This window comes from Cervus canadensis, chromosome 19 (assembly GCF_019320065.1).
Source record: "Cervus canadensis isolate Bull #8, Minnesota chromosome 19, ASM1932006v1, whole genome shotgun sequence".
Lineage (NCBI taxonomy): Eukaryota > Metazoa > Chordata > Mammalia > Artiodactyla > Cervidae > Cervus > Cervus canadensis.
The window spans coordinates 8,946,675-8,968,900 of NC_057404.1; the positions used below are offsets into that span (position 1 = coordinate 8,946,675).

At 42.9% G+C, this 22,226-nt stretch overlaps 1 protein-coding gene across 1 annotated transcript in view; it reads right to left on the minus strand.

Annotated features, from left to right (window-relative positions):
• Positions 1-21,981, minus strand: part of PGM2 (phosphoglucomutase 2) — a 37,633-nt gene extending 15,652 nt beyond the window's left edge. The window contains exons 1-8 of the mRNA XM_043438538.1: positions 21,825-21,981; positions 17,369-17,536; positions 11,979-12,085; positions 7,683-7,767; positions 5,949-6,032; positions 5,644-5,837; positions 1,678-1,867; positions 687-784 (exon numbers count right to left, since the gene is read on the minus strand). Coding sequence (XP_043294473.1) covers positions 687-784; positions 1,678-1,867; positions 5,644-5,837; positions 5,949-6,032; positions 7,683-7,767; positions 11,979-12,085; positions 17,369-17,536; positions 21,825-21,875 — 977 coding nt within the window. The 5' untranslated portion in view covers positions 21,876-21,981. The remainder of the gene's footprint in view (positions 1-686; positions 785-1,677; positions 1,868-5,643; positions 5,838-5,948; positions 6,033-7,682; positions 7,768-11,978; positions 12,086-17,368; positions 17,537-21,824) is intronic.
• Positions 21,982-22,226: the final 245 nt, after the last annotated feature.

Consider the following 22,226-nt stretch of genomic DNA (forward strand, 5'->3'; position numbering starts at 1 on the left):
AGTCAAGGTGGTTACAAGCATACCTCACATTTGATCATGTAGCACCTCAGCTTAAATTTCTAAACACTGACACAGAATCGAACCTGTTCTGTCATAACTGAAAGTCCTAACCCTTCGGCAGCACCAAACTGTCCCCCGAGCATCACACATGCTGTTTGACCTGCAAAACTGCTTGGAGGCTGCATGCCTTTCAACTTTCCTCCTTATCCATCACTGTCTGTACAAACTCCACAGTCACACTTATCTCCAGCGTTGCAGCACCCACAGGCATGCTCTCGGATCTGCTCAACATAAATTCAACATGGCATTGAAAGTCTGGCTCCTCACCAAACCTTTGCCAAATGCTGAACGTTAAAGCCAGCACCAAACAAAGTACTTTGCCCTCATTAGGCACTGAGTCATTAATTATGATAAAAGTAATGATAAAGGGGGGATGGTAACAAATACTAAGTTCAATACCAAAGTTCAATACCAATACACACTGGGCTGGCTGACCCTCCATTATGCTTGCTGAACCTGTGGCCCCTGGACCAGTTCTTGCTCTATGTCAGAGGATCTGACAGAGGCTCAGTGAGATGATCATTTGCAAGATAAGTGGGAAACATTTCGAAATACATCCGGTCTCTCCAGAAACATCTGACTGATACCATATCACACATTATGCAGGTAATCACAATTCATTGTACCTTTCTTGCTTTTCTGCCACAGCAAGTCTATCAGCATCTGGGTCATTTGCTAAAATGATTTTGGCCTTGGTTTTGTCAGCCAAAGCAAAAGACAAAGTCTGAAAAAGAGAAAGAAAGAAGACAAAAAGATCACTCCAACCAAGAACTGAGCACACTACAGTCTTTAAAAATATTCAGCTCTCTGAGAACTAAAAGAGGTCTTTTCCCAAACCAAGACTGAATCCTATTTCTGGAACTGGTCTTGGTTGGTCACACACCACTTCCTAAGTCAGAGGTCGGAGAGCAAGAGCATCAAGGCACGACCCATGTGTGCCAGTGGGACTCACCCAACATCTGACTGTGTTTGTGGCTGGACTGGCTATTTCCAAGCCTGGCCCTGTGATCAACCTCACAGACAAACCAAAATTGACTCTCTGAGTATAACTGTTACCCCAACCTTTAAAAAGTTTACGTGGGGGCTTCTTTGATGGTCCAGCAGCTAAAACTCTGTGCCCTCAATGCAGGGAGCCTGGTTCAGTCACTGGTCAGGGAACTAGATCCCACACACTGCAACTAAGATCTGGGGCAGCCAAGTAAATAAATACTAAAAATAAATAAAAAGGTTAAAGGAACCATAATTTAAATAGCACTTTTTCATATGAGAAAAATGTCAACTGAGGAATAAAAATTATGTGATAAACCTCCATTCTATTATTGGTTCTTGTTGGCATTAAGAAGCATAGCAAATTAAATGAAATTAAATTAATTAAATTGAATGTAAAGCATCATTTTAAATTTGTGAGCAATTTCAGCTTTCACATCCTGAAGTTTAAGACATCTGATTTGAAAGTTCCTTTAAGAAATGGATGACTAATAAATATAAATATTTCCAATGACGAAATCACATTTTTGTTTGGCACAATGAAAACGCAAAAAAACTTATTTTACTCCAAAGTAACAGTTTTGAATTATGTTCGAGATAAATTTTATAATTAAAAAACAGTCAAGTTACCAAGACACCTTCACCCTCTTCGGGATTCGGGTATTTCACTGTTGGGAACTCAGGATCAGGGTCCTTTTGCTCGGGAACAGCCTCAGGAGGAATAAGGTCGAATGCCTTGAAAGCCGACTGCACGAAGCTGTGACCCACACCATGGACAGAGGTGTGCACAAACTTCACCTTGGTCTCCTTGTTCACAGCCCTAAAACAGGCATGTGGAGAATGAGAAGATACACAAACATGGCTCTCAAAACGAAAGGTTTGCAAAACATCAAGGGGCCAGGTACCTAAGAACATCAGATTTCAAAATAATAAGAATGTGTAAGACAACTGAGTATCTTTCAAAATTCTACTTAAAAAAAAAAAGAAAGAAAGCTTTTTCACTCTCTTCCAAACACACATGCTCCCACAGCACATTGTTTTAAATTTCACTCTGTAGTTACTTCCTGCAAATCCGATTCCTTCTGGATTTGGTTTCATGCTACAACCTTCACACCTACAGTGGGTTCCAGGAGGGACTCCCAGCTGGCCCGTGGTAGCACCTACCCACAGCAGTGCCAGCTCCAGGGCTTCAACCATTCTCTACCATCTTCACATATGATTTTCAAAATGTCCCTTTGAACACAATGTGATGGAACTTCCCATATACAGATGCATAACAAATTAAACACTTTCTTTGTCAAGTAACAACCCTATTTAGCAAAGTGCTCTGATTGAGGGACTTAATGTAGAATAAAAATAACATCAAAATTAACAGCAGACATTATAGAAAATGTAAATACAAAGTATTAAAAAATTCCAGCGATCTGACTGCTAGGTTCTAAGGTAGTGTGCACCTTACTCTTTTGGCAATGAGTAAATGAACAAGGTCTTCCTTAAGACAACAGTAGTTTAAAACAAACATATCTTTGAAAATAAATACATCTAGAAAAATAAATATGCAAGATTAGTGAGAACAAATCTGGAAAAGATAGAATTCAGAAGTTGATCCAACTTGAATTGGGAAATATATGAGAAGCAGTAAGGCTTAGTGGTTAACATGAGTTGGAGACAGATTCTAAATTTAAATCCTGGAGATCTGCTACTTTTATTTGGCTGCCCTGGGTCTTAGTTGTAACACGCAGGATCTTCAATCTTTGTCGCAGCACACGAGATCTTTAGTTGTGGCATGTGGGATCTATTTCCCTGACCAGAGATCAAACCCAGGCCCCCTGCATTGGGAGCGTGAAGTCTTAGCCACTGGACCACTAGGAAAGTCCCTAGAGCTCTGCCACTTCTAAGCTGTGTGACTGTTGCTTATTTTCTGTGACATCTCTGAGTTACAGTTTTCTCATCTATAAAATGGCAATATATCAGAACCTACCCTCAGCATTACTGTGATGATTAAAATGAGATGAATTAATTAGTACAGAGGAAGGGAATATAGCAGTTATCTGATAGATAACAGCACTTAAATCATGTTAGAAATTGTCTGATTAAAGGTGATATTTCCAATTAGTCAAAGAAAAATAGATTCTTCAGTTTAATATGTTAGTACAATTACACTTTTTAGAAAGAATTTAATCTGCTTTCCTACTTTATGCCTCATACAAAATTAAAAATAACTAAGAATTCAAACGCTTTAAACGTTGCAAAATGTAGACTTCCCTGGAATACAGTGGTTAGGACTCTGTGCTTCCACTGCAGGGGACACAGGTTTGATCCCTGGCTGGGGAACTAAAATCTCACATGTCATGTGGCATGGCCAAAAACAAAACAAAACAAAACAAAACATGGCAAAATGTAAACATGAGAGCTTTAAAGTAAAACAAGAGCTGTGCTTTTTTAAAAATAATCTTGGTATAGTGAAATCTTTTTAAGTATGGCACAAAACCCAGAAATCGGCAATTAAAAGTTTCAATGAAAAAATCCAAAGGTAACAACAGAAGGGAAAAGAATATTTGAAATAAACAAAGACTAGTTTTTCTGTATAAGCAAAGAGGTTTCACAAATGCAAAAAAAAGAACAAATACTTAGAAAAATATAGGTTAAATAAAGATAAAAATATTCATAAATAAAAAATGTAAATAAAGTTAGGCATTGCTTTCATGTAGCAATCTGGGAAAGAGGAGAAACTTCATATACTCAGTGTAGGTAAGAATGTGTGTGGATCATATTCTGTCATCATATTCTGTTGGTGGGAACCTCAGCTAGTACAACATTTCTAAGAGCAATTTTTAAATCATTATTAACTTTATAAATGCATATATAATTCTGATGCCTGCACAGTGTCTTTTTTTTGGCCCCGCACATCTTGTGGTATCTCAGGTCCCCAACCAAGAATCAAACCCCTGCCCTCCGTAGTGGAAGCGCACATTCTAACCACCACCAGGACCATCAGGGAATTCCATCTACTATGTATTTTTTTGAATACTCTTATACACACACACACACCCCCCAAAACTCAAGGAACCATGCTTAAAGTTGCTGACTCTGGTGCTACTTGGTGAATAGCAGAAAACTAGAAACCCTTAGTCTTTATGAAGTTCAGTAAGAGGGACAGAAGGATGCACAGATGAGTTGTGTTTAGATTACACACCATTTTTTAATGGTCCCCAATATTTAAAAATTAGAGAATTTCATATACAAAAATCTAGATTTCCAGCTTTTCTTAGGAGAAAAAAATCAGGTAACTGGTAATGCGGGATCTGTGTTTGCACACGGTAACACCAATGGCACGGCAGCCCCCTTCAGGTGGGTGGGGCTTCCACATTCCACACAGGAGCTGCCACTCCCAGACGGCCCAGCAAATACAACACTAGAGACAACCCTGAAGTTCTGCTGCTTAACCATCAGTGGTTTCTTCCTAAGGGGACAATCAGGAGTGATGGGACCCTCGGCATACCAGGGCAGGACAGCCCTTCACTCAGCTCCCTGCTTCGGATCCGTGAGCATCACATCTGTGTCACGGGTTAAACAGACTGGTACAGTAGTCATTAAAACAAAAGGGTCAGGACTAATGGGGGCTAATACAGAAAGGTATCCATGACAAATTAACCAGAGGGGAAAAGGCAGAGAACAAGACACATGCACTCTATATTCTTAGTTACAATTTTGAAATACTAATCTATTACACGTAGATATGTTTATATATGAAATGAAAATTTCTGGGAAGATAAAAAAAGTCAACATTTTCTATTTGACACCTTCCAACAAGCTTTTTTTCACATACATATATAAAAGTATGCACATATACACACACATATATACATATATGTATATATATTATACACACACATATATACATATATGTATATATATTATATACACACACACCACCACCACCCCCACCCCCCACATATATGGCTTTCCTTGTGGCTCAGACAGTAAAGTGTCTGCCTGCAATTCAGGAGACCCAAGTTCAATCCCTAGGTTGGGAAGATCCCCTGGAGAAGGAAATGGAAACCCACTCCAGTATTCTTGCCTGCAAAATCCCATGGACAGAGGAGACTGGTAGGCTACAGTCTACAGGGTTGCAAAGAGTCGGACATGACTGAGCGACTTCACTTTCTTTCTTTACACACATACATATATATACATGAATCTACAACAGAGGTCAGCAAACCATAGCCTGTGGGCCGGCCACCTGCTTCTACAGCCAAAGGATCTACCACTGAGCTATACCCCTGAAACCCACTTTTATAAACATTTTTTTTTTAACACAGCTATGTTTGTGTTCATTCATTTCTGTGTTGTCTATGGCTGCTTTCTTGCAACCTCAGAGTTGGGTAGTTGAGCAACACAGTGGCTCTCCAAGCCAAAAGTATTCACTACTTTTTGAAGAAAAGTTGCCAACCCCTCATCTACAGCCTCTTAAGTCAGATGCAACAACAGTATATGTAGCATAGAATACCAGTTGAGGACAAAAATGTAATGAAAACATAATTTGGTTGAATCACATTAATTTAACTCTCTTGAGGTGAGTTTCCAAACATTTACCTGTGAAAACAGTATTTTTTAAGGTCTTCAAAATAGTCTTTATTAATGGAAGCGCTTGGGTCGTGAAGGAGCAGACTGCCATTGAGCACAGAATCATCCCAGGCTTGAGGCCATGGTTCTAGATTTTCTTCAATAGCCTGTGAAATCCCTTTATCGTGAGGAGAGATAATCTGAGCTCCATTATCCCAATAGACCTGGAGAACATGGGACATATCCAGATGGTTTAGAGTTCATCCATTCCCTGTGCTCCCAAGGCATAGACTTCAGATTGAAGGACATAAGTATGAAGAGAGAAATAAAAATACCTTATAACCATTATCCTGCTTTGGATTGTGAGAGGCAGTTATCATGATTCCAGCACAAAGATTCAAATGTGATACTGTGTAGGGCTGTAATATAGTAGGAAACAAGAACAATTTGAAGCCAAAAAATTAGATATATTTAAAAGGTCTATCATCCATTGTTTGTACCATTTTCCCTTTAATAAACATAACATAGAAATATCATAACGTGTCATACAATATTTGTGTGCCCCATCCAAGCAGTATACTCTGATTGCCCTTAAAACTAATTCACTGCTCAAAATTCTGCGATATGTACCCTAAGTAAGAAAGGTGAGTATTTTCCTGTGTATCTTTTTACCCTATCTTCTCCTTGGTGACAGTAGAAAATTCTTTACACAGTATGATGCTCTGACTCTCCACTGCACATTCTTTTAAGCCTTCTGCTTAGGAAGAATGCTTATGGCTTGAGTTTATTCTCTCCATCTGCATCCTCTGCTCTTCTTTCCCTGATTTGCTTTTAAGTAAAAGGTTGAGGGAAATGTGGACAATGTGGAGAGAGCTCTCAGAGCTTGCATTTTATCTCCCACTCCGGGGCTGACTGTCCCGCTCTTGTATTTCTACATAGCTCCCATCCTTATAAGACTACTTCCCCAAATGGGGAGAGGATCCCCCATGGCTACACCTGAGGCTGAAATTCTACCTGTCTGTCCTCTTCCATCCTCCCATCAAAAATCACTATGGTCACTTGTCCCTCTAGGAGGTATCTCACGTTCCCCAGGTGTCCTGGAGCAAACAAAAAGGGAGAATTACTCCACGACTTGGGCCAATGATCATGAGACACTTACTTAATTCATGTCAGATATAAAAACAATTGCTACCAACATTAATACAGTACAGAAGACCAAGGATGCCTGAACACACTGCAGTTTCTCCATCAAACAGTAAGATCTGGGCCACATCTGGATGTGGCCACATTGAGCATCTACTGGGATATTTACCAGCTAGGAGGAGCTGCACTTACCTGTTAGTGCACCAGAGACAGTAAACGCAAAGCTGGTGGGGATCACTCCTGTATTTACACACTCTCATTTCTACTTGATGGAAGTAAGTGCATTCAAATCATGTTTTTGGTTTAACTTCTAAAAACATATATTCTGAGCACCTGGCCCTACTCTTAAAAGTTCATTCTACTTAAAAGAAACAGCTGTCATAGCACCTATTATCTTTCTCTTTAGATTCTGTTACAATAGGAATTTGATAAAAATCTTACTAAAACATGCCAAGCATGCTTCTGGTACTGCCTATGAATAGGATTTAGAGTGAAACACTCATATATAAAAAGTTGGTACACCAACTTGTCAAAAATGTCATGGTAAGACATAGTTTGAGGTGAATTCAGATTTAGATCCCAGAAGTTTCCTATTTTTTTTTGCGGTAGCTGAGAAAAAGAATACAAACCAAATTGAAAAGCAAAAAGACAAACAAAAGACATTCTGCTAACCAGCTAAAATATCTTCGGAATGCAAGCAAAAGAAAAAATGCATTAAAAAAATCAATTCTGATGAATCAAAAGTTGAACACCAGAGAAATATTACTAGGGTGTGGGAGGAACATTCCGGGAGAGGAGAGAGAAGTCCTGAGAAAAGGCAAGGAGCCCTTCTGTCTTTCAAACAACTGAATCCTAAGAGCGCTAAAGAGCACTGGCCATGTCCCACCCCTGATCCTGGGACAGAAATTATAAAAGCAAACACTTACCACAAAAGGGGTTGGGGTTATATCAGAAAAGAGGTACACAGGAATCCCCTGGCTGATGAACGTGGTTGCAGCAAGTCGGGCAAATCTGGAAATGCAGAGTGACCAGGGAGAAAAGGAGAGGAGAGCTGTCAGGAGAGCAGGTGGCAACAGAGAAGAAAATGAAGGTCCAACCATTTATTTTTTTATTTATTTGACCACCCCAGGTCTCAGCTGCAGCACTTGAGATCTTTAGATGCGGCACGCAAGCTCTTGGTTGTGGCATATGGGATCTAGTTCCCTGATCTGGGATCAAACCCGGACCTCCTGCATTGGGAGCATGGAGTCTAGCCAGTGGACCACCAGGGAAGTCCCCCAACCGTTTCTTTAGACTGAGAACAGCAGCTATATCGATGAAAACCTCAATTATACTCTGCTGGCAGAGAACATTAAGGCTGAAGGAACCTAAGGAGTCATTTCATTCCACCCCTTTGTTTAAGAGAAAGTTGAGAAGGGCCAGATGACCTGTCCCAGGTCCACCGGGCACACAGCAGCTAAGCCAGGCTGCACCCAAGTCTGTCAGCTCTCTTCCGTCTCAGCGGGTCTCAGCCAAGGGCCGTGCTGCTCCCACAGGACACCTGAATTGTCTGGAGACAATTTTGGTTGTCACCGGGGTAGGGTGCTCGTGGCAGCTGGCGGATGGAGGCCAGGGATGCTGCTAAGCATCCCACAATGCGAAGGGCACTGCCTACAGTGAAGAGTTATCTGGCCCTGCACCAAGTCGCATGGCACCAGGCAGAACGGGGAAATCTGTATCTACAGCCGTCACTACCCAGGACATGCCAAGAAGACTAGTATTTGATTCAATGTCGTCCTCTACAAGACACACGGCACGCTGTCATGAGCGTGAGATGTATGCGGGACACACGTCTGTATATGATACATATACATCTTGGCTCCTTTCAGCTCTTAAAAGATGACAAATTTTTGACAGTTCGACATATTTCTCAAGTTCCACAGCATCTGGCTTAGGGCAGGACACAAAACAAGGCATCAAGTCTTTCTTCGTGCTTGGAGTAAAGTATTTCATCACAATCAACAATCTACTTCCAATGAACAACATTACACTGTTAGAGGATTAACAAAGTATTTGATCATTCTCTCAAACATTTCTTGAGCACTAACTGCAGGGAAGACTATTTTGGGAGCTGGCTGGGGCAAAAACAGCAGACCTTTACCAACTCAGGCATTAAAATTCCTAGAATTAAGAGTAATACAAAAATGATTTTGACAATTTAAAAAATGCCCCTATAAAGGAGAAAGTAAAAAAACAACAAATTTTAGCAAAAATAATTTAAATAAAAACCTGAATTAGATATAACTTCATTCACTAGAAGGTACAGAAGTCATTTTCACAACCTCAGGAAATGACATTGTTCATGGTAAGCTATCAAGAGGAAGTGTTCCAGTAAAAAAGCAGGTCATATAACATGATTATGACCAGTGATGGGCAAACTCCAGGCGTTTTGCAAATAAAGTTTCACAAAACTTTATTCAGTCATCAATTGTTCATGGCTGTTTTCATGCTACATGGCAGAGCTGAGTGGCTATAATAGATACTGTGCGGCCTAAAGTGTGTAAGATATTTACTATTTGCCCTTTAGGGAAAAAGTCTGCTGACCCCTGGTGCCAGCATCTTCATGTTTAAATTGTGGTACCCTCTCTCACTTTATGATCTCAGAGCAAAAAGTACACAGATTACAGGTTTTGTGAGGATTAAATAAGTAAGTACCTAGGTGCCTAACTCGCATTCAGCACTCGAATGATTCGTCATCACCACCACCACCATACCACCATCACAACACTACCACCTCCACAACTACTATCATCACCATCATCATTGCCACCATCACCATCATCACCGCCACCATCACCATCACCACCACCACCATCGCCACCACCACCATCACCACCATCACCATCACCACCATCATCACCACCACCACCACCACCATCATCACCATCACCACCACCACCACCACCACCACCACCATCGCCACCATCACCATCGCCACCACCACCATCGCCACCATCATCATCGCCACCACCACCATCACCACCATCAGCATCACCATCGCCATCACCACCATCACCATCGCCACCATCACCATCACCACCATCATCACCATCACCACCATCACCACCACCATCACCACTACCACCATCACCACCATCACCATCGCCACCATCACCATCACCACCACCATTGCCACCATCACCATCATCACCATCACCATCGCCACCATCACCACCACCATCGCCACCATCACCATCGCCACCACCACCACCACCACCATCACCACCACCACCATCAGCATCACCATCACCACCACCATCACCACCACCACCACCATCATCACCACCATCACCACCACCACCATCACCACCATCACCACCACCACCACCATCACCATCACCACCATCAGCATCACCATCACCACCATATCACCACCACCACCATCACCATCATCACCACCACCACCACCATCATCATCACCACCACCACCATCATCATCACCATCACCACCATCACCACCATCGCCATCACCACCATCACCATCGCCACCATCACCATCATCACCATCACCACCATCACCACCACCATCATCACCATCATCATCTCCATCACCATCATCACCATCGCCACCATCACCATCGCCACCACCACCATCACCATCGCCACCATCACCATTGCCATCATCACCATCACCATCATCATCACCACCATCACCATCACTATCATCATCGCCACCATCACCATCATCACCGCTACCATCACCAACATTACCACCTCCACAACTACTATCATCACCACTCCATCACCATCACCATCACCACCATCACCATCGCCATCACCATCATCACCTTCATCATCGCCACCATCACCATCATCATCGCCACCATCACCATCATCACCGCCACCATCACCATCATCATCTGCCTATAGCTACAAAAGACAGTCTCATTGGTTTGGGAATGTTACAAGAACGCACTTTGCAATGGGCATTTAAGAATGAGAAGAAGCTCATAAGGCTTATAAATAGTAGAAGAAAAAAATTACACAAAAGGAAGAAAAGTGAGAAGGAGAAATAATGCTGCTGTTGTTCAGTTGCCCAGAGTCCAGTCCGACTCCTTGAGACCCCATGGACTGCCATACTCCAGGTCTCTCTGTCCCTCACCATCTCCTGAAGTTTGCCCAAGTACATGTCCATTGCATCCAGCCATCTAAATCCTCTGACGCCCTCTGCTACTTCTGCCTTCAATCTTTCCCAGAATCAGGGACTTTTCCAACGAGTCAGCTGTTTGCATCAGATGACCAAAATACTGGAGTTTCAACTTCAGCATCAGTCCTTCCAACAAGTATTGAGGGTTGATTTCCCTTAAGATTGACTGGTTTGATCTCCTTGCTGTCCAAGGGACTCTCAGGAGTCTTCTCCAGCACCACAGTTCAAAGGTATCAAGACTGGAGATATCAAGGGAACATTTTGCCCAAGGATGGGCACAATAAATGACAAACAGTAGAGACCCTAGTAGATGCTGAAGAGATCAAGAAGAGAAGGAAAAAACACACAAAAGAACTGTATAAAAAAGATCCAGATGAACTGGTGATGATGATGGTGTGGTAAGCCACCCAGAGCCAGACATTCTGGAGAGCAAAGTCAAGTGGGCCTTAGGAAGCACGGCTGTTAATAAAGCTAGTGTATGCGACAGAATTCCAGTAGAGCTATTCAAAACCCTAAAGGATGATGCCACCAAGGTGCTGCATTCAATATGTCAGCAAATCTGGAAGACCAAGCAGTGACCACAGGATTGGACAAGGTCGATTCTCATCCCAATTCCCAAAAAGGGTAGTACTGAAGAATGTGCTAACCATTGGACAATTGCACTCATCTCCCATGCTATTAAGGTCATGCTTAAAATCTTGCATGCCAGGCTTCAGCATTATGCGAACCAAGAACTTCCAGATGTCTAAGCTGGATTTAGAAAAGGAAGAGGAACCAGAAATAATATTGCCACTTAAAAAAAATTGCCTTAGGTAGGTATTAAGTTCTACATTGTCTACATAATTACATTGTCTTAACCCAAACATAAAACCAGAATTCTTAAAAATTACAAACAGAATCTACCCATCATTTTTATAGTCAAGCACTATAGCTGACAAATGTATTTAAAGCCCACCTACTGAAATGATGATTACAAATAAAACTACAAAATACACGACAAAAATATAGTTTCCTGAATATTAATATCTTTACATACCTCCTGCTGCTGCCTCCACTTGCTGGGTGGGCTCGAGCATCAAAGCTGATCACAACACCTCTTTGCTTCAGGTCACTGAATTGTTTTTCCAGGTACCTGCAAAATCCCTAAAAAACAACCCATGAATTAAAAGACAATGTATGTTTTAACACACTAAACCAAAAACTGATCAAGTTTTCTCTGCTTTCATAAGAAAACACTGCAGCAGGAGAGAAATCCCTCAGTAACTAAGTGAACAGTACAACAGGAAAATAACAGCTTTATTTTCTATCTGTACGTATCAGGTACTGTGTTGGACGCTTAGTATTTATTATCAGTAATCCCAGATCAACTTGGCCAAGAAGTCCCATTTTACAGATGGAAAAGCTAGAACTTTCAGTGACTGGCCCAGTTTCAGATACACAAATAGCAGAGCCTAGATTTGTACCTGCAAGCCATGAAAGTAAAAGACGCCTGCTCCTTGGAAGAAAAGCTATGACAAACCTAGAGAGCATACTAAAAAGCAGAGACATTATTTTTGCCGACAAAGGTCCGTCTAGTCAAAGCTATGGTTTTTCCAGCAGTCATGTATGGATGTGAAAGTTGGGCCATAAAGAAGGCTGCTGCGGCTGCTGCTAAGTCGCTTCAGTCGTGTCCGACTCTGCGACCCCATAGACGGCAGCCCACCAAGCTCCTCTGTCCCTGAGATTCTCCAGGCAAGAATACTGGAGTGGGTTGCCATTTACTTCTCCAAAAGAAGGCTGAGCACTGAAGAATTGATACTTTTGAATCGTGGTGTTGGAGAAGACTCTTGAGAGTCCCTTGGACTGCAAGGAGATCCAACCAGTCAATCCTAAAGGAAATCAACGCTGAATATTCACTGGAAGGACTGATGCTAAAGTTGAAGCTCCACTACTTCGGCCACCTGATGCAAACAGCTGACTCATTGGAAAAAACCCTGATGCTGGGAAGATTGAAGGCAGGAGGAGAAGGGGACGACAGAGGATGAGATGGTTGGATGGCATCACCGACTCAATGGACATGAGTTTGAGTAAACTCCGGGAGTTGGTGATGGACAGGGAAGCCTGGCGTGCTACAGTCCATGGGGTCACAAAGAGTCAGACAAGACTGAGCAATTGAACAACAGACTTGTGCCCGGGTCTGGTTAGAGGTGGTTCAGTGCTAAATTAAAAGGTCACAGAATCTGCGGGCTTGTACCACCACTTATGAGCAAATGACAAGTTCCTTAATCTCTCAGTGCCTCAGTTTTCTCTTCTGTAAAATGGGAATAGTACCTACCTCTAAGGACTGCATGAGGACTAACTGAGTTAAAACATGCCATGTGCTAAGAACCCAACACCAAGGATGCACTATGTGTTTGCTGTTATGAGCATCATTTTTACTGTCATTTTCCTTCAAAGCTTGCACCCATTTTATACAAATCTAAAATCTCTGAGGACAAGGAGGTGTTTCAGATATTTCAACCTGCTATATATAAAGAAAAGTAAAAGAAATTCAACACACTCAGTAAGATTTTGACAGTTAACAGATCTAAACTCGTTCTGTTTGTAAAATTATTTTCCAGCAGACTGGTCTTAAGGAGGCTCTATCAGTCCATTATTATACAAATAAAAATTGTGCAGAGTTTGGGCTATTCCCATCTGCCTAGAAATGGTGGAAGACACAATTCCTGCATTTTAGTGGGTGCAGTAACATCACCTCAGTCTGAAATATGGACGATTAGAAAACTGTGAACTTTGACTTCAAGAGGTTTCAATTACTGGAAAAAGTACATTTTATTACAGAACAAAAAGAACTCTGGTTGATTGGGTTATAATCATGGTTCATATTACTTATTTCACTTTGATTAAAGGAAGCCATAAAATGCAGTGTAACTCTTGTTTTTGGTAGGGCAATATTTCACAGCTTTCAGGGTGCCAGTTTAGAAAGCCTTGAGCTTTTCTTGTACAAAAATACTGCACTGGGCACATCTTCTGAAGCTTCTGAGGGATACAAAGTAACAAGCACACATGGGAGCTGTTTCTGTGGGGTTCCTAGGAGGTAGGCAGATGCTCACACTCTAAGGCTTCCCATAGTGATAGTGCCCTGTCTCCCGCCCTGGTGGGCCCCTGAGCTATGGCCCCAATGTTCAAGAGGGTTAAAAGCATTCAGTTCAGTTCAGTCACTCAGTCGTGTCCGACTCTCTGCAATCCCATGGACTGCAGCACACCAGGCTTCCCTGTCCATCACCAACTCCCAGAGCTTACTCAAAACTCATGTCCATTGAGTCGGTGATGCCATCCAACCATCTCATCCTCTGTCGTCCCCTTCTCCACCTGCCTTCAGTATTTCCCAGCATCAGGGTCTTTTCAAATGAGTCAGCTCTTAGCATGAGGTGGCCAAAGTATTGGAGTTTCAGCTTCAGCATCAGTCCTTCTAATGAATATTCAGGACCGATTTCCTCTAGGATGGACTGGCTGGATCTTCTTGCAGTCCAAGGGATTCTCAAGAGTCTTCTCCAACACCACAGTTCAAAAGCATCAATTCTTCAGTGCTCAGCTTTCTCTATAGTCCAATTCTCACATCCATATATGACTACTGGGAAAATCATAGCTTTGACTAGACAGACCTTTGTTGGTAAAGTAATGTCTCTGCTTTTTAATATGCTGTCTAGGTTGGTCATAGCTTTTCTTCCAAGGAGCAAGCCTCTTTTAATTTCCTGGCTGCTGTCCCTGTTGTCAATGATTTTGGACCCCAAGAAAATAAAGTCTGTCACTGTTTCCATTGTTTCCCATCTATTTGCCATGAAGTGATGGGACCGGATGCCATGATCTTCGTTTGCTGAGTGTTGAATTTTAACCCAGCTTTTTCACTCTCTTCTCCCACCTTTATCAAGAGGTTCTTTAGTTCCTCTTGCTTTCTGCCATAAGGGTGGTGTCAGATACTTAAGACTAAGATACTTTAGACTAAAGCACTCAGCCTTAGTCTAAAATCCCTATTGTCTTCAAATGGCTCTAAAAAAACTCTAGGGCCTGTTGAGGTGGAGCACCTGAGGGCACAACTAAGAAGGTGGGATGCTTTTTCCACGGAAGAGACTCACTGAAGGATCAAAATATTATCGTAGAATCAAATAAACACCCTTTATATAGCTTCCAAAGGTTAAACTACAACCAGTATGGAAAAGCTACAGAAAGACAGATTTGGCTCAAAATAAATAAACTATTCTTAAATGAGAATGATCCAAAGATAGGATAGCTATTTCAGAAGACAATGAATTCTCCATCATTGACGTGTCATGGCTCAGTCAAGGAACCTAACAGGAAATGATAACCTCCATCAATGAGGCAAACAATACAAAAATTTCCCTCTAGTTCCCATCCTGTTTCCCACCAGGATATTCCTGACTCACATCCACCAGCTTCTTAAATACAACCAGATGAATCTGGGGCACCAATAGGACGAGAGTCCACACAAGGGACCAGCAAGCAGGGAGTGTTCAGAAGACTCCAGGCTCCAAACCCACCCATGTGATGCCAAAAGCAGCCGCTCCACTGAGCCCTACCCACATGACAGATCTGTGAGCAAAATAAATGTGGTTGTTGTTTAAAACCACCGTGTTTCATGTGATTTGTTGTACAGTCCTAGTGACAGAGCGGAGGGCAACCTTATCCATCAGCGTGATCCCATGTTATCCATAAACTAGAACGAGAATCCCAGGCTCACTTTATTCCAAGTCTTCCCTCCAGAAAGATCTCAGGGAGCCCTATTGCTTAACAGGTATGTGTGACCAGTGGTTTCCAGGGCAATTCAGTACCTTACGCAAGATTTCTTTCTTAGGATTTTGCTAGAACATGCCCAACCCTGTCTTTTTAAGTACACGTAAAGTACACATCATCACCAGTAGTTCGTTTTCCCAGCCTTTTCTTTCCCGGACTAGAATGACCTTCATTTTTAACATGTCCCAGCAGCTGAAGAAACAGAACGACCTGTTCATTTCCCTCACAGACAGAACTCTCAACACTCAGCGGCAACTGTTTTGTCAAAGGCTTCATCTTTATTCCTAAAAGCTGAATGTAGCCCCGACAGTAAAATTCACAAATAAAGGCAAGGAAACTCAGCAATAATTTCTACCTATACTATAAATAAAGCCAAATAGAACTAATAACTCTTGATTATTCTGGCAGTTAAAAAAAAAAGTTTCAACACTGGTATCTGTACAACCATCACAAAACATAAAAACATAGAAGTCCGTTGGTTTAGCTGGTGGATTTGCACTGGAATGAAGCACCATGAGGGAATCTGTCTGTTTCAGTCATTATTATATCCCTGATGTCTGGCACCTAATAAATCTCTGTGAAATGAATAAATGAATGAATGAATTTCAAAACAATGCTGCTTCCGCTGACTGTACAAGCCTAACTTTATGAAGTAAATGTGTGACACCCTGTGCCCAGGCAAACCCACCAGATTAGTCCATAATGAAACCAAATTAGGTCTGTCAAATACAAAAGGTGCCTGGAGTTAAATTAATTAAATGAGGAGGCCACTGGACTGAGGTGGTTTTAATGCCCTAGGAGCCTACCAAGCAAGCCAAAACCCAACTTCGTAAAAGCCTCAGGGTGAAGAATTCATAATTTAAGAACAGCCAGTCACAAAGAGCCAGCTAAGCCTTCCCAAACACGGCACCCACTTGAGCTGGAGCCAACCTATGAATTTCCTTCCTTTGTTTCTGCCGCTCCTCTCCAAAAGTCTTTCCCCTGGATCCTGACAGCGGAGTGCTCTGAGAGGGAGCAGCCTACGTGACCCTAAAATATGTTACTCTTGCACGTGGATCATTTTGAGCTGAGACAATCAAGACCCGGTAGGCCGAAGAAAAACTTTTACCTCTTCCTTAGCTACCTACAAGAATTCAGAGAAGGAGCCTGATGCTGAAAGAGAGCTATTACCAGAGATAACTTTAAATCTGAAAGACCGATCTGTATGGCAGGCAAAGATCTACCAAACATCTCCTTTCCTACTGTCCTATGGACAGTAGAAAAAACCATATATATATTTATAAATATATATATATTTGAAAAGTCCTTCTACTGTCATTCTCCACTTTGAAGCATCAACTGCTAGATTTGCCCTTGGGTCTCACTGCTTTTATGGGGCTCCTATATGTATATAATTAAACTTGTTTACTCTTGTTAATCTGTCTTATGCCAATTTAATTAACAGACCAACCAAAGAATCTAGAAGTGTACAGAAAAAAATATTTTCTCCCCAACAGTTCCTAACTGTTTCCAGTTTAGAACTGCTTGATTTGAATAGATTTTTGCTCAAATAAATTCTTAAAAAATTTAATTGCTTCAGTTTATTTTTTAACACTGGGAAAATGTTAAGAATTAAGAAGTATAAAAATGTGGTACCTGTGTCGTCTGAATGATGGTCAAGTCATTCATATGAGAAATTCCTGCTCCCATAGCAGCTCGGAGGCCAGCTGTCCCAAATTCCATTCGAGCGCAAAAACATTTTTGTAGTTCCTCTGTATTACCTGCTGCAATGAGTTGTTTCACTGACTCCAAAGTTAAAGGATTCTGCAAAACAGGAATGTATATACCAGATATAGTCAGGTGAATAACATAATGAAAAAGCTGAAAAAAAAAAAAACACCAACCGACCAAACCACAATAATTCTAACCTACAGGAGAAAAAAGTATATATGTATGTATTTGAAAAGAACACACACACACACACATATACATATTGCTATTGCTGTTGTTCAGTCTCTAAGTCATGCCTGACTCTTTCGCAACCGCATGGACTGTAGCCCACCAGGCTCCTCTGTCTATGGGGTTTTCCAGGCAAGAATACCGGAGTGGGTTGCTATTTCCTTCTCTAGGGGATCTTTCCAGACCAGGGATCAAGCCCATGTCTCCTGCATTGGCAGCTGGATTCTTTACCACTGAGCCACTTGGGAAGCCCACATATACATATACACACACATGTATAGGCCTTTCAGTTTTATGAGGCTTCTGAAATTTGAAATATTAAGTTGGTCTTTTAAAAATTATAATGTGTGATACTGCAATATAGTAAGAAATACATGAGACTTCCCTGGTGGTCCAGTGTTAAGACTCCACGCTTTCAATGTAGGGGGTGTGGGTTCAATCCCTAGTTAGCAAACTAAGATCCCACATACTGCATGGTGTGAACAAAAAATTTTTTAAAAATTAAGAAATATATATTTATTGTTCCTGAGACAGTAAAGAATCTGCCTGCGATGAGGGAGACCCGGGTTTGATCCCTGGGTTGGGATGATCCCCTGGAAAAGGGAATGGCAATCCACTCCAGTGTTCTTGCCTGAAGAATTCCATGGACAGAGGAGCCTGGCGGGCTACAGTTCATGGGGTCAATAAGAGTCAGACAGGACTAAGTGACTAACACTTTACTGTTCCTAGTTTCTAGCAAAGAGGTCATAAAACCCTTGAAATTCCCTTAATGATTAGGATGAAAGTTGCATCTTCTGTTATTTATAATAAATCTCTTTCATCCATACCTGAGTTTATCCTAATGAGGTGACTACTGGGAACCAAGCAAGTGATCAGCTGATGGGAACTTTCAACTCCGTCCTCCCCTGAATTCCAAGAAGGGGAGGGGATGGAGATTAAGATTAATAACCAGTGGCCAATAATTTAATCAATCACACCTGTGTAAAGGCACTGAAGCTCTGCACCTCTTCCCACCATACCTTGCCCTGTGGATCTCTTTTAGGTGGCTGTTCTTGGGTTGTGTCCTTCATTAATAAAATTAGTAATAATAAGTAAAGTGCCTTCCAGAGTTCTGTAAGCTATCCTAGCAAATCACCAAACCCTAGAAGGGGGTCAGGAGACCCGCTGGTTTACTGCTGCTTGGTCAGAAGTACGGGTATCTGAAGTGGGAGCAATCTTGGGGGATGGAGCCCTTAAGCGGGGGCGTCTACACTAACTCTGGGTAGTTAGTGTCACAGTTGAGTTAAATTGACACCCACTTGGTGTCCACAGAAAAATGAGAACTTGTTCACTGTGAAAAACTCACACATTTTGTGTCTGAAGTATTATGAGTACAAGGAAATCAGTTTTCCTTTATAATGTAAGTATTATTTTCTTCCCTACAAAGGTAAGCACTTTTGGAGAAACGGGATGAATTCACAGGTTTTGGGGTCTAAGACTCAGAATGGAATCCCAGCCACATCATCATTCACCAAATTTATACTGTTGGGCAGATTATCTAGTTTCTTGAATTCTGAGTTTCTTCATCTCTAAAATATGAACAACCTATAACCTTCCTTACAAGGTGGTTCTGAGGTGGTTTATATCAAATTAACATAAAACACCCTTTTCTCTCTGGCATCTAGTAGTAATCAAATGTTCATTTTCTTCCCTAATATCTTCAAATTTTCCCAGAGTGATAAGCTTATATAATTTAAGTCAAAACACTAGTTTGGTAGTGTTTTGGTCTTTTAAAAATTATAATGTGTGATACTGTGATATAATAAGAAATACATGAGACTTCCCTGGCAGTCAAATTTGAATCTTGCACTACCTACAATAGGCAGGCAGCTAACAAAAACCCCATTTACAAATGGAGAAGCTTCAGAAATAATGTCTTGCTTAAACTGAGTGAAAAGCATTAAAATTTAGTACCTCTTCTGTTACATTGACTGCTTCAAATGAACACTCACATGAATCATTCATTTTTTTCTACAACAGTTACAGAAAATGTTAAGAATGGATAAAAATGACAATTATATTAATTTCACATCAAACTTTTAAATTAAGATTTCAGGGTAACAAACTTTATTTCTATCTTCCAGCTATCATCTCAAGTAGATAAACATGCAGGCAAATCGTGGCCACATAATTAAACTTTGAAATGCTACTGCAATAAAACACTGGCTTTCTGGAATTAAGCCCACACTTCCAGATTGTTTCAGATTCAACAGGAAACAAGTAAAAGCCCATCTTCTTAGTCAAAAGCAATAGCCACTGACCACAGAGCACAAGCTGACCTATCAGACTGTCAGGTGCCCCCAAGTTAGGGCTCAGATCTGGAATGTAAAAGAGGTTCAACGGATATTTGCGGAGGGAATGAGAAAACACAGACTTCAAGGTCATTCTCAATACCCGGTAATTCTTTCATTCACAGTGTAGACTTGGAAAATCCTAATTGACTTTCAATATCTCTAAAAGACCAAATAGCCTGAGAGAAACCAAAGGAGGCAGAAAGATAAGTATGAAAAATCAAGAGGTCAGTGGAGATCAGAATTAGGTGTGCAAATGACACGTCTGTCAGCGTCCAAAGGATGGGGGGTGGAGGCACAGTGGAAATGCTGGAGGGTACCTGCTGGGTGCCCTGGAACCCCTGGGGCAATCAGACCAGAGGGCTGCAAGGCTTTTAGCTGGCCGGAAGTTCCCTCTGGGTGCCTGTCTCAAGTCCAAGAAGAAACTGAGAAAGGAAAAGAACAAGAGGAGTAGCAGAAACTTTAAAATGAGAAAAACAGCCCCTCACCTTTATCTAGTTATCTCTGTATACACAGATAACAACATTTTGTAGAAACTGGATTTTTATTTCTTCAAAGGGAAAGTTTTATGAAACTAATTCATTACCAATTATGGCTTTAAAAGATTTCTACTCACTGCCAGTTACTGAGTTATCAGAAATGGGGACCTTTCCCACCTCCAAAGAATTACAAGAATAGGAAGTTGCTCATAGCACCCAGAAACCGTCTGTACTGGCGCTGCCTGGGCAGGGGCCGGAGGGGGAAGGGGAAGTCCTCACTGACTCAACACCCCAGGCCTCCACCACTGTGCAGGCCTATGGACCAGGCAAGTTAGTGAACAGGCGGGCAGCACCTGCTACGTGATTTGCTGGGGCCCAGTGCAAAACAAAAAAGGGACTCTTCGTTCAAAATATTTTGAAGAATTTTAAAGTGGGACAGAATATTAAACCAAGTGCTGGGCCCTCCTAGGAGAACAGGTGTTGTGCAACCCAGTGAATCTCATGTCTTTGAAGTCAGCCCTGGAGATAGACATTGATAAATAAAACCACAAGCAAGTTTTTCTGTTTTTGGCCCATCTCTGTAAGAGGTATGAGGGAGAAGAACAGTATGTTTAAGGAGAGTATTAGAAAGACATAATTCAGGTGAATAAGCCACATTTAAGTTCAGACCTGAAACATGAGTCAAGGACAGGAGAAACAAGTTAAGCAGAACAGGAAACTTCCAGGAATGCAAACAGATGCAAGAGACAGAACAAATGGGAACTGAGAGACCTAGGTTAGAAAGAAGACTGGGTATGGTGTCTGGAGCTGGGTCCCTGCTCCGACACCTCGGAGAGTGAAAAGCTAGGGTGCTGTGTCCAAGGGGCTCCCCATCTTCTTCCCAGCAAGAACGCCAGAAGCCAAGCGGGCCCAACGGAAGGCACCTCTATTGGCAACCAAGCGCCTGGGAAAGCCGTTCTGCCAAGTCCCCAGGAGCCCGAGGAACAGGGGAACAATTCTGGGTCGCTGGGGGATGCACCGCCCACGGCAGAGGGCGAGCCCCGCGGGCAGAGTGGCAGGAACCCGCGCTCGCCTCTATCAGACGAGACCCCGGAGCCCGGCTCGCTCCCCCACTCCCGGCCAGCAGGACTGCGGGTGTGGTTCCGGAACGACCCTTCCGGGCCAACTTCGAATGGGCCACAAACCGGCCACACCGGCGAGGCCTGGCGGCCGCCCCTTCGCCTTCGGGCAGGACCCGCTCGGGCCCGCGAGATGGGCGCGGAGGGCCAGAAGCACCGTCACGCGTCACAGGAAAGGGGACCCCGCACGTCTCCCGGGCGCTCCCGGCCCCAGGGGACCCCTTACCTTGTCCCATTTCAGCCACCGGGCCGTCTCCTGGTCCAGCCGGGAGTCCATGCCTGCGCCGCCGCCGCCCGGAGCCCCAGTCCCAGCTGCGCCGCCGCCGCCGCCACCTCCACCGCGCCGCCGCCGCCAAGCTCTGGAGGTGGCGAGACCGTCCTTCCGGCGGGGCGGGGCGAGGCGGGGACCGGGCGGGGAGAACCGGCTCGGGAGCCACCAGCGTCCGGCAGGAAAATGACGCGCTCGGCCGAGGAGCACGCCTCCTGGCGGGGTGCCCGCGCGCCTGGGCTGGGGAGAGGGAGGCGGGGCCGCGGGATCGAAGCCTGGGGGTGGAGGTGGGGCTGCCGAAAGGTCGTGAGGTTACTCCTGTTCACACCTCGGCCATCCATTCACGTCCTACTGTGCTCC